Source organism: Delphinapterus leucas, chromosome 6, assembly GCF_059928025.1.
Source record: "Delphinapterus leucas isolate spDelLeu-1000000601 "Yukka" chromosome 6, BTC_Dleu_Yukka2, whole genome shotgun sequence".
NCBI classification, from domain to species: Eukaryota; Metazoa; Chordata; class Mammalia; order Artiodactyla; family Monodontidae; genus Delphinapterus; species Delphinapterus leucas.
Genome location: NC_143134.1, coordinates 82209325 through 82223115, shown reverse-complemented (window position 1 = coordinate 82223115; position 13791 = coordinate 82209325). Strand labels below are relative to the sequence as shown.

The following is a 13791-nucleotide window of genomic DNA, read 5'->3' as shown; positions in this document are numbered from 1 at the left end:
AAAAACCAAAATACATCTTAAACAAAGAAACACCATAAATGTCATATTATAAAATAATTATTAGTAGTATATACCTTAAGATGACCAAGATCCAAAATAAGCAGATTTGATGTAGGGTTAAAAATTCCATCTTGTGGGATAATAATATATGAAGCCTTCAAATTAATTTTGAGATCAAGAACTTTCTGTGTCTCAATAATATACAGCAGACCTGCATAAAAGTTAAATCTTTAAAATGAATTGTTTTCACAAATTACTCAAGAAATAGAGAATCATTAAACACATGAATTGGTAGCACAACCTTAAAATAATGTGAAATTAGTATTAATTTTAAAATAAACTTGAGCAAAATATTTTCAATATAAAGTAAGATATTTGTTAGTCAATGTGTATACTCATTAAATATAACTGAGTACAAAACTGGAATACTTCTTCAAAAAGAAGTTTTTGACCCATAAACCCAATTTGGGAAAACTGGGGAGATACGCATCTAAAAAAATTAAGTTACATGAAATATTAGAATCTATATAATTCTTCCCAATTCGTGAACTTAATACAGCTACTTCTACCATACTGAACAATGATACTTGATCTTTATATTACTCTGAGACAACGAAAATCCTGGATTATTAAATCATCTTCAATAAAACTGTATGTAAACCAGAAAAAGCAACCAGAACTTTCTATGAAAATGGATGAATCTACCAAAGTGAATTTTAACTAAGATAAAGTCTTGAACTTATACTAAAACATTTAACTAGATTTCTAAATCTCGGTAACATGAATAAATAGGTAGGCAAACCTACTCTTCCACTAAAAGCAACAAAAATGGTTGGATATAAAGCAAAACAAACAAACAGCAACAACGAAACCTACTAAAAACACTAAGAGGAGGCAAGAAAGTAAGGATCTATGAAGCCAAAAATCAGGTTGAAAGAGAAAACCTAACAGATTTAAATGGGAGCCATAAAAATTTTATCCTGAGACCATTTTCTGCACTTGGTAAACTCTGGAACTCCTTTCCATAGCCTCACAGAGTATAAAGAACAGATGACAGGGCTTCCCTGGTGGCGCAGTGGTTGAGAATCTGCCTGCCAATGCAGGGGACACGGGTTTGAGCCCTGGTCTAGGAAGATCCCACATGCCACAGAGCAATTAGGCCCGTGAGCCACAACTACTGAGCCTGTGTGTCTGGAGCTTGTGCTCTGCAACAGAGGACGCGACAGTGAGAAGCCTGCGCACCGCGATGAAGAGTGGCCCCTGCTCGCCCCAACTAGAGAAAGCCCACACACAGAAACGAAGACCCAACACAGCCAAAAATAAAAATAAATAAATAAATAAAAAAGAAAAAGAACAGATGACAAAAATGAGGAGTCTAGGGCTTCCCTGGTGGCGCAGTGGTTGAGAGTCCGCCTGCCGATGCAGGGGACACGGGTTCGTGCCCTGGTCTGGGAAGATCCCACATGCCACGGAGTGGCTGGGCCCGTGAGCCATGGCCGCTGAGCCTGCGCATCCGGAGGCTGTGCTCCGCAACGGGAGAGGCCACAGCAGTGAGAGGCTCGCGTACCACAAAAAAAAAAAAAAAAAAAAGAGTCTAGCAGGAGTTCTTTTCATAAATCTGGGATCTAAAAGGTACATACTCAAAATAAGAGTAATCCAGAAGTTAAACCTCCCTGTCCCTAAAACCTACCCATAGAATGCAAAGAATGTCTCTGAGAAAAACTGGGAAAAAGGGGTAGTCTCCCTGTGAATCATAATCACAATACAGTCCTCGAGTGGATATGTAGCACAACTTTTGTCATTCCAAAATATCTCAAGTAATGACTTTAGACAGTGGTCCCACCAACATGCTCGAGATACCTGGCAGGAAAAAATGAAATTCTTCCCTGAATGAAAGTCCATTTATCCTAGACTTCAGGGAATTCTCCCAAATAATTTTCCAATAAAAATGAGCAGCTCACAATCAAAACTCAACAAAAAAACAAAGGTTAACATGAATATAAGAAACAGCAGAAATAAAAGAGAGGAGAAATAAAAACACAAAAGTCTTAACATAATGGAACTGAAGAGATAATTATCTGGTGAGACAATATAAAATAACTATACAGTTGACCCTTGAACAACACAGGTGAGTCCACTTACACAAGAATATTTTTCAAAAGTAAATATTTACATTACTACATGGTGTCTGGTTGGCTGAATCCGGGGATGTGGAAGAACTACAGATACAGACGGCCCACTGCAGATTATACAGAGATTAACTCTCGCATTATTCAAGGGTCAACTGTGCTTATAATGTTTGAAGAAATAAAAGACAAGTTTGAATATATCCATGGGAAAGAGAACTATAAAGAATAAAAGCTGATTTTAAATGTAACAAAGCAGAATTCCTAAAATGAAAATATAATCATTGAAAGTAAACGCAATGGGAAGATTATTAAGCACATTAGACAGCTGAAGAGGGATTCAGTAAAAATCAGAAGATAAATTAAAGGAAATTACCCAGCATGCAACAGAGGAAAAACAGATGGAAAGAAAACAAAATATATGTTAAGAATGACAGAGTAAAAAAAGCTAAAATATATTTAGCCAAAGTTCCAGAAGAAGAGAATCAAGAGAAAATAAATCTGAAGAGTTAATGGCTAGAAATTTTCCAGATGGATTTTCTAGAAATAATTAAATCTACCAATCCTCAGATTGGTCCACAGTTGGATACATCATACTGAACCTATAGAATATAAAAGATAAAAACATCTTAAATGTAAAAGAAAAAGGATAATCTACAAAGAAGCAGCAAACACACTAACACCTGAATTTTCAACATCAGTAACAGGAGCCAAAAGACAGGAGAATGGTCACTTCAGTGTGCTAAGAACAATATAATCATCAACTCTGAATTACATATCCAGTAAAAAAAAATATCCTTCAAAACTGAGGACAATTACTTTCAGACCAAAACCAAACGATACAACAAACAAAAAAGTTTGCCATCAGCAGACTCTCAATAAAGAAAACAATGTATAAGTGAACTACCGAAAGAAAGGAAATAATCCCAGATAAAGGGTGTTAAGTTCAAATAGGAATGAAGAGCAAAGAAAGTAGTTGATATATAGGTAATTATAAACCAATGCATTGACTCTACAAACAAAAATTTTTCTGTGAAGTTAAAACAAGAAAAAAATAACAATAGCATGTAAGTAATGAGGATGGTGAAAGGAGTTAAAGTGTTCTAAAGTGTTCCTTGCAATGACTGGGAGAAGGTAAAATGTTTTATTACATTTTATCTCAACAAAAATTTGTGTTTTAATTACTACAGTAAAAAGAGAAAGAGAATATTTAAGTTTCAAATGGTACAAGGGTGGGAGTAGAGGAAGTAATGCTAGAATTTATCCAAAGGCAGGAAAGAAAAGTCAAGAAATATGACTGTCAGTATCACAGCTTGAAAAACATCCCACTATATGTTGTTGACATGACACATCTAAAAATAAAGATAGAGGGAAAAAGTAAGTAAAAGAATAAAAAAAAATAGCAGGCAAATTATAACCAAAAGAAACCTAGAATATTCATACTAATCAGAACAAAAAAAGAAAAAATATTAAAAAATTAAAGCATTACTAAAAATATTGACAACTTCATACAGATAAAAAATTTGGTTCATTGGGAAAAAAATATCTCTGCATGTAACTAATATAGCACCAAACTTTATAAGGAAGAAAATTAAAGATCTACATGAAATAGACAAATCCAAATGGAAAGTTTGGTGTTCTTCATATATTTCTCTAAATAACTGTTAGAATATGGTGAAACAAGAAGGAAAAAAATCCAGTAAGGATACAAAAGATTTGAAGTACATGATAAACAAATGTGACTTAAAGGATATGTATAGATATTAAAAAGATATGCTTTTCAAACATATATGGAATATTTTTAAAATTACCATATATTGAGCCAGAAAGCAAGTCTCAACAAACTACAAAGCATTAAAAACCACAGAGATCATCTCTATAGTCCACTATATTTTGAAAATGGAATCTCTAATTTAAAATCTTCCCCAGAGAAATCTCCAAACCCAAATTATGCCAAACACTGAAAGAAGAAATGAGACCCAACAAACCAATTGGCTGAACAAACCAATCTTACACAAATTCTCCAAAGAATAAAGGATGGAACTTTTATTTTCTGAGGCCAATATACTAAAATCTGGAAGTCATTACAAGAAAGGAAAATGACAGGCCAGTTTCTGTCATAAACAGAATTTCAAAGATCCTAAAAAAATTTTGCTATTAACTTGAATGTGGTACATAGGTTAGACTTTCTAAGTGTAAGAAATGATTATCATTATATCTAAAATTAAATATAAAGGTACCAAATTAGCTTCAACTAAAACTGTATCTAGTCTAGAAATATAAACTCAAAACATACTTTACCAAAATCAGCATAACATGACTGAAAGTTTAGTATAGGATAAGTACTTAATTCACCAAAATTAATACTGGCATTTACCTGCTGCTGTCTTATCACGAAATTCCTCAAGTTTTGTCAAAGTCACTGAAGTCAGCTGTGCTAGATTTACCTCTTTTGGAGGTCTGAAGAATTCCACTATACTATTTACTGTTCTCTGTTAAAATAAGCATCATTAACATGAGGCACAAACTCAAGGCAAATTGAAATATATTAAAACTTAGGAATTACAAAAATGCTTACTGCATCATATAGCATTTCTAAAGGTTCAGCTTCTATGATACACCTTTGAGCAACAGTTTCATCTAATGGATTTATCTCAAATATAATTCGCAAGAGTGATGCAGCATCATCCAATGAAGACAGGAGGCGGGGTTTTGTTGAATTATCTGGTAAGCCAGTAATATGAAATGAACCTATTTTGGTTTCGAATCTGCATGAAAAAAGATAGGACAGAAATTAGCAATCAGTACAATTTTAAAGTATTTTTCAAATGAAAAATAATAAAATAAAAACAATTGCACTTTAGGGCTTCCCTGGTGGCACAGTGGTTAAGAATCCACCTGCCAATGCAGCAGACACGGGTTTGAGCCCTGGTCCAGGAAGATCCCACATGCCACAGACCTACTGAGCCCACGAGCCACAACTACTGAGCCTGCGAGCCACAACTACTGAAGCCCGTGCGCCTAGAGCCCCTGCTCCGCAACACAAGAAGCCACTGCCAACGAGAGGCCCGCACACTGCAACGAAGAGCAGCCCCCACTTCCTGCAACTAAAGGAAGCCCGCACATAGCAACAAAGACCCAACATAGCCAAAAATTAAAATAAATTTATTTTAAAAAAAAATTTCACTTTGCATTTCTTGCTACTCCATTCCATGCACACCGAAGAAAATACACAACTATTAGATCTAAACTGACATAGATTAATTCACAAAGAACTCTATTCACATGTTGATTTCCAGATTAAGAAGCTTTTGAAGGGTCAGGGGTTTCTGGTTCCCTATGAGAGGAGTCTGAAGTCACCGCTCCATATTAACAACAAGTAAAAGGCTGAACAAACCAAAAAATCAACAACTCTTCTTCGATATGTAAGAGAGGGGAGTACACAGGGCAAACTGCTGCCCCTAAGACTGAAGACACAGACAGGGAGTGGAGTCATGGCTTACCAGAGCAGAGATCTGCAAAAAGGAAACCACCACGGACACTAGAGCCAAGGTTGGAAAACCTAAACTGTAACTGAATTGCTGGAGACTTAGTGTGGACAACTCTGAGAGTTAAAAACTCCAGAGGGAACTATTACCTGACACCGGGCAGAATGGCCATCATCAAAAAATCGACAAACAATAAATGTTGGACAGGGTGTGGAGGAAAGGGAACCTTCCTACACTGCTGGTGGGAATGTAAAATGGTACAGCCACTATGGAGAACTGTATGCAGCTTCCTTAAAAAACTAAAAATAGAGCTACCAGATGACCCAGCAATCCCACTCCTAGGCATATATCCAGAGAAAACCATAATTGGAAAGGATGAATGCACCCTGATGTTCACTGCAGCACTAGTTACAATAGCCAGGACACAGAAGCAACCTAAATGTCCACTGACAGAGGAATGGATAACGAAGACATGATACATATATACAATGGAATATTACTCAGCCATAAAAAGGAATGAAACAGTGCCATTTGCGGAGACATGAATGACCTAGAGATTGTCATACAGAGTGAAGTAAGTCAGAAAGAGAAAAACAAATACTGTATAATATCACTTATACGTGGAATCTAGAAAAATGGTACAGGTGAACTTATTGGCAAAGCAGAAATAAGAGTCACAGATGTAGAGACCTTATGGTTACCAAGTGGGGGGGAGAAGGGGGACGAATTGGGAGATTGAGATTGACATATATACACTACTATGTATAAAATAGATAACTAATGAGAACCTACTGTTCAGCACAGGGAACCCTACTCAATGATCTGTGGTGACCTAAATGTGAAGGAAATTTTAAAAAGAGTGGATATATGTACATATATATAACTGATTCACTTTACTGTACATCAGAAACTAACACAATATTGTAAAGCAACTATACTCCAATGAAAATTAATTAAAATAAAAAACTCTAAGGGGACCCAGCCACAGGGGAGTCCCCCAAATAATTTGAGATACACCTCCAAGAATTCGACCAGGTTCCCACAGTAAATATTGGAAAAATATCCCCTCCTCAGTTAAGTGGAGAGGACGATGAACCATTTAAAAATATGCCAGAGCACTCTGTTGTTCTTAGGAAGGCCTGCCCTCTGGAGAAACGAGTTAACTAGAGCCTTACCTAATGGGGTATTATCAGAGCCAAAATGACCAAGGGAAGGGAAATATCCAACTCCAGTCAAGTCTACCACTCCATATGGGGGGAGGGAAATACCCAACTCCAGCCCATACTGCCCATTCTATCCTCCCTAAGGGGGTAGGGAAAAAAACTGAGAAACTCTTGTTAAGTTCACAGTACAGAAGCACAGGCTCATTCAAAGACTGAGAGCTCATCACAGAACTACAGAACTCTTCCCTTTCTCCCACATCTTATAACCAAATTATTAAGGACCTATTTACAGCAATTCCTTTTACCCGGTACATAATGTCTGGCTATCAGGAAAAAATAACAAGGCATACAAAAAGGCAAAAAACACAATTTGAAGTGACAGAGCAAGCATCAGAGACAAACATGGCAGGGATGCTGGAATTAAATGACTAGAAATTTAAAGCAACTACAATTAATATGTCCAACGGTTAATATGTCTAACAGATAAAGTAGACAATCTACAAGAACAGATGAACAATGTAAACAGAGGGATGGAAATCCTAAGAAAACCAAAAATGAATGCTAAAGATAAAAATCACTATAACAAGAATGACTTTGATGGGTTTATTAGGAGACTGCACAGTTACACAGCTAAGGAAATCCCTGAGCTGGAGAACAGATCAGAAAAATCATAAAAATACAGAAAGCATTTCTAAAAAATCAGAAGAGAATATCCATGCATAACTACAAAAGTTGTACTGTACAAGTAATGGGGATACCAGAAGGAGAAGAGAGAAAGGAACAGAAGAAATATTTCAATCAATAATGATTGAGAATTTCTCCAAATTAATATCAGATACTAAATAGCAGATTTAGGAAGCTCAGAGAACATCAAGCAGAATAAATGCTAAAAAAAAAACCCACAAAACAAAAAGCAAAAAAAACCCACTGCACCTAGGCATATTTTCAAACTACAGAGAATCAAATATAAAGAAAAAAAATCCTAAAAAGAGCTAGAGGGGAAAAAAATCCTTACTTATAGAGAAGCAAAGATAAGAATTACTTCCACATTCTCAGAAACCATACTAGCAACAACAGGGTATAACAAATATTTTAAAGTGTAGCAAAAAACTCTAAACTAGAATTCTGTACCTCGTGAACTTTCCCTCCAAAAGTAAAGAAGAAATAAAGACTTCCTCAGACAAACAAAAATGGAGAAAAATTGTTGTCATTAGACCTGCCTTTCAAGAAATATTAAAAGTAGTTACATAGAGAGAAGAAAATAAATGTAAGTTGGAAACTCAGATTACATAAAGAAAGAGCACTGAAGTAGGAAAGTGAGGGTAAAATGCAAACATTTAATTGTCCTAACAGATTATTAGTATGTTCATTGTTAATAATCTAACAGTGTATTGAATAACAGGAATGACACAAGGGATTAGAGGAAGGAATTAAGATATTTTGTTATTACTGGGTACTCACATTACCTGTGAAATAGTATAGTATTATTTCAAAGCAGACTTAGATCAGTTGTATAAAAAAAAACAAAAGAAACGAAATTGAGTTATTTGTAGTGAGATGGATGGACCTAGCGTCTGTCATACAGAGTGAAGTAAGTCAGAAAGAGAAAAACAAATACCGTATGTTAACACATATATACGGAGTCTAAAAAACAACAAAAAAAAAGACAGGTCATGAAGAACCTAGGGACAAGACAGGAATAAAGACACAGACCTACTAGAGAATGGACTTGAGGATATGGGGAGGGGGAAGGGTAAGCTGGGATAAAGTGAGAGAGTGGCATGGACATATATACACTACCAAACATAAAATAGATAGCTAGTGGGAAGCAGCTGCATAGCACAGGGAGATCAGCTCGGTGCTCTGTGACCACCTAGAGGGGTGGGATAAGGAGGGTGGGAGGGAGACGCAAAAGGGAGGAGATATGGGGATTTATGTATATGTATAGTTGATTCACTTTGTTATAAAGCAGAAACTAACAGACCATTGTAAAGCAATTATACTCCAATAAAGACGGTTGTTTTTTTTTAAAAGAAAGGGGCTTCCCTGGTGGCGCAGTGGTTGAGAGTCCGCCTGCCGATGCAGGGGACACAGGTTCGTGCCCCAGTCCAGGAAGATCCCACGTGCCGCGGAGCAGCTGGGCCCGTGAGCCATGGCCACTGAGCCTGCACGTCTGGAGCCTGTACTCCACAACGGGAGAGGCCACAGCAGTGAGAGGCCCGTGTACCACAAAAAAAGAAAAAAAAGAAAAAAAAAAAGAAAAAAGGCATTCCACAATAAAGATGTTAAAAAAAATTAAATAAATAAAAAGGCAAAAAAAAAAGCTATACATACTACTATATATAAAATAGATATCTAATGAAGACCTACTGAATAACACAGGGAACTCTACTCAATACTCTGTAATGACCTATATGGGAAAAGAATCTAGAAAAGAGTGTATATGTATAAGTTTTTCACTTTGCTGCACAGCAGAAACTAACACATTTTAAATCAACTATACTCCAATAAAAATTAAACATTTTTTAAAAAATTAAAATAAAACAAAAAAGTATATTAAATGCTCTAGGGCAACCACTAAAAAAAGTTTAAAAAATTTTAACTGATGTGCCAAGAAAAGAGAGAAAGTGGAATCATACAAAATGTTCAATTAAACTGCAAAACGAAGAAAAGACATGGTAGACAAAAACAGGAACAAAGAACAAGGGCAATAAATAGAAAACAGTAACAATTATGGTAGATATTAATTTTAAGAAAATAAGCCACAGAATAGGAGAAAATATTTGCGAACAACACATCTGATAAGGACCTGTTATCTAAAATATATAAAGAACACTTTAAACTCAACAAGAAGAAAACAAACAACACAATTAAAAAATGGGCTAAAGATCTTAACAGACACCTCACCAAGTAAGACTGACAAATAAGCATATGAAAAGATGCTCTACGTCATATGTCATCATGGAAATGAAAATTAAAACAACAGTGACATACAACTACATACATATTAGAATGGCCAAAATCTGGAATAATGACAACACCAAGTAATGACAAAGATGTAGATGGAGCAATAGGAATTCTCAAACATTGCTAGTGGGAATTCAAAATGGTACAGTCACTTTAGAAGAAAGTTTGGTGGTTTCTTACAAAATTAAGCATATTTTTACCATGTGATCCAACAATCGGCTCCTTGATATTTACCCAAAGGAGCTGAAAACTTATGTCCATATAAAACCTACAAAGCTGTTTACAGCAGCTATATTCATAACTGCCAAAACGTAGAAGCAACCAAGATGTCCTTCAGTAGGTGAATGGATAAACAAACTGTGGTACATCCAGACAATGTAATGTTATTAAGTGCTAAAAACCAAGAGTTATCAATTCATGAAAAGACATATAGGAAGCTTAAATGCATATCACTAAGTGAAAGAAGCCAGGCTACACACTGTATGATTTCAACTACAGGGCATTCTAAAAAAGGCAAAACTATGAACACAGTAAAACAATCAGTGGTTGGGGGAGTGAGTAAGGAATGAATAGCAGAACGGAGGATTTTTAGAGCAGTGAAAATACTGTGTGTGATACTGTAACAATGGACACTTGTCATTCTATGTTGTCCATACCACAGAATGTACAAGAGTGCATCATGATGTAAACTATGGACTTCGGGTGATTATGCCAGTGTAGGTTCATTTTTAGTAAAAATGTACTATTCTGGTGAGTGGTGTTGATAATTGCAGGGGGGCTCTGTATGTGTAGGGGTAGAAGGTATATGAGAAATGTCTATACCGCCCTCTAAACTTTGTTGTAAACCTCAAACTGCTCTAAAATAATAAAGCCTTTAAAAAAAAAGTTAATGGATAAGTATTGTCTTTGGAAGTGACAGAAAAAGGTGCTCAAATAATCGAGTTTCTCCACTGAAATGACGATTAAACTAACAAAAACTCCCAGAATCAACTTTCTTGCAAGTCTGGAATTTAATAAAAAACTTACAGCAACCAGGGAAAAATGAAAGAGGAAAAGACAGCTGAATTTCAGAAAGATAGCACTCTGGCATTTCTGTTTATCTGCCTATCATCCCCATTCCTTAGCAAAGCAGTGGGCAATATTCCTGGTGTGGCTTCCTGGAGCCAGGGGACTAACACAAGCTGCTATGCTGTGAATGTCTGTGTCCCTCAAATTTCATTTGCTGAAATTCTAATGCCTAATGTGATGGTTATTTGGAGGTAGGACTTTTGGGAGGTGATTAGGTCATTAGGGCAGAGCCCTCATGAATGGGATTAGTGGTCTTTAAAAAGAGGCGCTAAAGGCTCCAGGATAGGTTGCAAGCCGCCACTGCTGCCCTCCTGGGCTCCAAGAGCAATCTTGAGCTGCTGCTGCCACCCTTGCAGGCTCTAGGAGTGGTTGCGAGCCGCCTCCGCCGCCATCATGGGCTCTGTAGGCGTGCACGAGTTGCCATTGCCACCAAGTGCCCTGGGAGTGGGTGCCAGTAGCTGCATCTACACACCCCCTACTAATGGGGATAACGGCCAGCACATGCTGAGGAAAGAAGGCCACAGGCATTCATACTAAAAACAGCCCTCACACCAAATATATTAAACCCACACAAGCTACCCAGGGATGCTCACACATATAAAAAGCCCTCCAAGACCACAGTAGACAATTGTTTCTCTAAAACTCACAGAGTAAGAGAAATATAAGTAAAATGAAGAAGCAGAGGAAACACTCCCAGTTAAAAGATCAAGAGAATTCCCCTGAAAGAACAAACAATGAAACAGATATCTTCTGTCTAACAGGCACTGAGTTCAAAAAGGAGATAATGAAAATACTGAAGGAATTAAGAAATTGACAGAAATGCAGAGTACTATAAAAAGGAACTAGAAAATATAAGGAAGAGCTAAGAAAACTCATTTGCTGAGACAAAAAGTGAGCTAAAGGCAATGAATAGGAGAATGAATAATGCAGAAGAAAGAATAAGTGATCCGGAAGATAGAATAACGGAAATCACCCAATCACAACAGCAGACAGAAAGCCAAATGAAAAAAAAAAATGAAAGCAATATAAGAGACCTATGCGATAATATACAATCTACACATAATAGGGATTACAGAAGGAGAAGAAAGAGACAAGGGGATTGAAAAAGTATTTGAAGAAATTATGGCCAAAAACTTCCCTCAACTAAAAAAGGCAACAGAAATTCAGGTACAGGAAAGCACAGAGAGTCCCGAACAGACCTACACCAAGACGTATTATAATCAAAATGTCAAAAGTTAAAGGTAAAGAGAGGATTCTAAAGGCAGCAAGAGAAAAACTAAGAGTTAATTACAAGGGAATCCCCATAAGGCTATGGGCTGATTTCTCTACAGAAATGTTTTTGGCCAGAAGGGAATGGCAAGATACATTCAAAACCCTAAAAGGGAAAAATATGCAACCTAGAATACTCTACCCAGCAGGATTATCATTTAGAATAGAAGGAGAGATAAAGAATTTCTCAGACAAACAAAAACTAAAAGAATACAGCAATACTAAACCTATCTTAAAAGAAACACTGACAAGTCTTCTCTAAACAGAAAAGAAGCAAGTCTATAGGAAAGAGAAAATCACAACTGGCAAGTAAATCACTTAACTAAGCCAGTACATTTTTTTATTTAAAAAAATCAAAACAGTCTTGTGAAAACAATGATAACCACAATGAACAGCAAAAGGATAAACATGAAGAAGTAAAAGAGGACTTCAAAATCATAAAATGTGGGGGAGAAGAGTAAGAAAAGGTAGATTCTTTGTTTTTGTTTTTTTTCCAATGTGTTTGAGCCTATATGACTATCAGTCTAAAGCAAGTATATAGCAAGGGGTAAAAATACTTAAAAAACAGGGTAACCACAAAGGAAAAACCTGCAATACATTCACTAAAACCTAAAAGAAGAAAATAAAGGCATAAAATAAAAGGAAATCATCAAACCACAAAAAAGAAAAGCAGGGGAATTCCCCGGAGGTCCAGTGGTTAGGACTCTGCGCTCTCACTGAAAAGGGCCCGAGTTCGATCTGTGGTCAGAGAAATAAGATCCCACAACCCGTGTGGCATGGCCAAGAAAAAGAAAGGAACAAAGAAGAAACACTGAATCAACTGGAAAACAAGGTTTAAAAAGGCAATAAATACATATCTATCAATAATTACCTTAAATGGCAATGGCCTAAATGCTCTAATCAAAAAACAAAGAGTGGCAGACTGAATCAAAAAAACAAGAGCCTACAATATGCTGCCTACAAGAGACCCACCTTAGAGCAAAGGACACACATAGGTTGAAAGTGAGGGGATGGAAAACATATTTCATGCAAACGGAAACGACAAAAAAGTGAGGGTCGCAATACTCGAATCAGACAAGATAGACTTTAAAACAAATGCCGTAAAGAAAGAAAGATAACGAAGGACACTATATAATGATAAAAGGATGAACATGAGAGGATTTTACACTCATCAATATATATGCACCTAATACAGGAGCACCCAAATACATAAAACAAATACTAACAGACATAAAGGGAGAAACTGATGGGAATTCAATAGTAGTAGGAGACTTTAACACCTCATTCACATCAATGGACAGATCTTTGAGACAGAAAATAAGGCAACAGAGATCCTAAATGATAAAATACAACAGACTTAATTGATATTTTTAGGACATTACATCCAAAAAAAACAGAATACACATTCAAGTGCACATGGAACATTCTCTAGGATTGACCACATACTAGGGCACAAAACAAGACTCAACAAATTCAAGAGTATAGAAATTATCTCAACAACTATTATGACCACAACAGCATGAAACTAGAAATCAACCACAGAAAAAGAAATGAGAAAAAAAAACAATTACATGGAGACTAAACAACATGCTACTAAAAAATCCAATGGGTCAACAATGAAATCAAAGAAGAAATTAAAATACACCTTGAGACAAAGGACAATGAAAACACAACCAACAAAATCTATGGGATGCAGCAAAAGCAGTTCTT

At 36.2% G+C, this 13791-nt stretch overlaps 1 protein-coding gene across 7 annotated transcripts in view; it reads right to left on the bottom strand.

Annotated features, from left to right (window-relative positions):
• VPS13A (vacuolar protein sorting 13 homolog A) overlaps nucleotides 1-13791 on the bottom strand; it is a 273758-nt gene that overhangs the window by 203920 nt on the left and 56047 nt on the right. For all 7 annotated transcript variants that reach the window (XM_089913319.1, XM_089913320.1, XM_022573468.3 and 4 more), the window contains exons 18-20: nucleotides 4705-4894; nucleotides 4504-4618; nucleotides 75-211 (exon numbers count right to left, since the gene is read on the bottom strand). In XM_089913319.1, the coding sequence (XP_089769445.1) occupies nucleotides 75-211; nucleotides 4504-4618; nucleotides 4705-4894 (442 nt within the window). The remainder of the gene's footprint in view (nucleotides 1-74; nucleotides 212-4503; nucleotides 4619-4704; nucleotides 4895-13791) is intronic.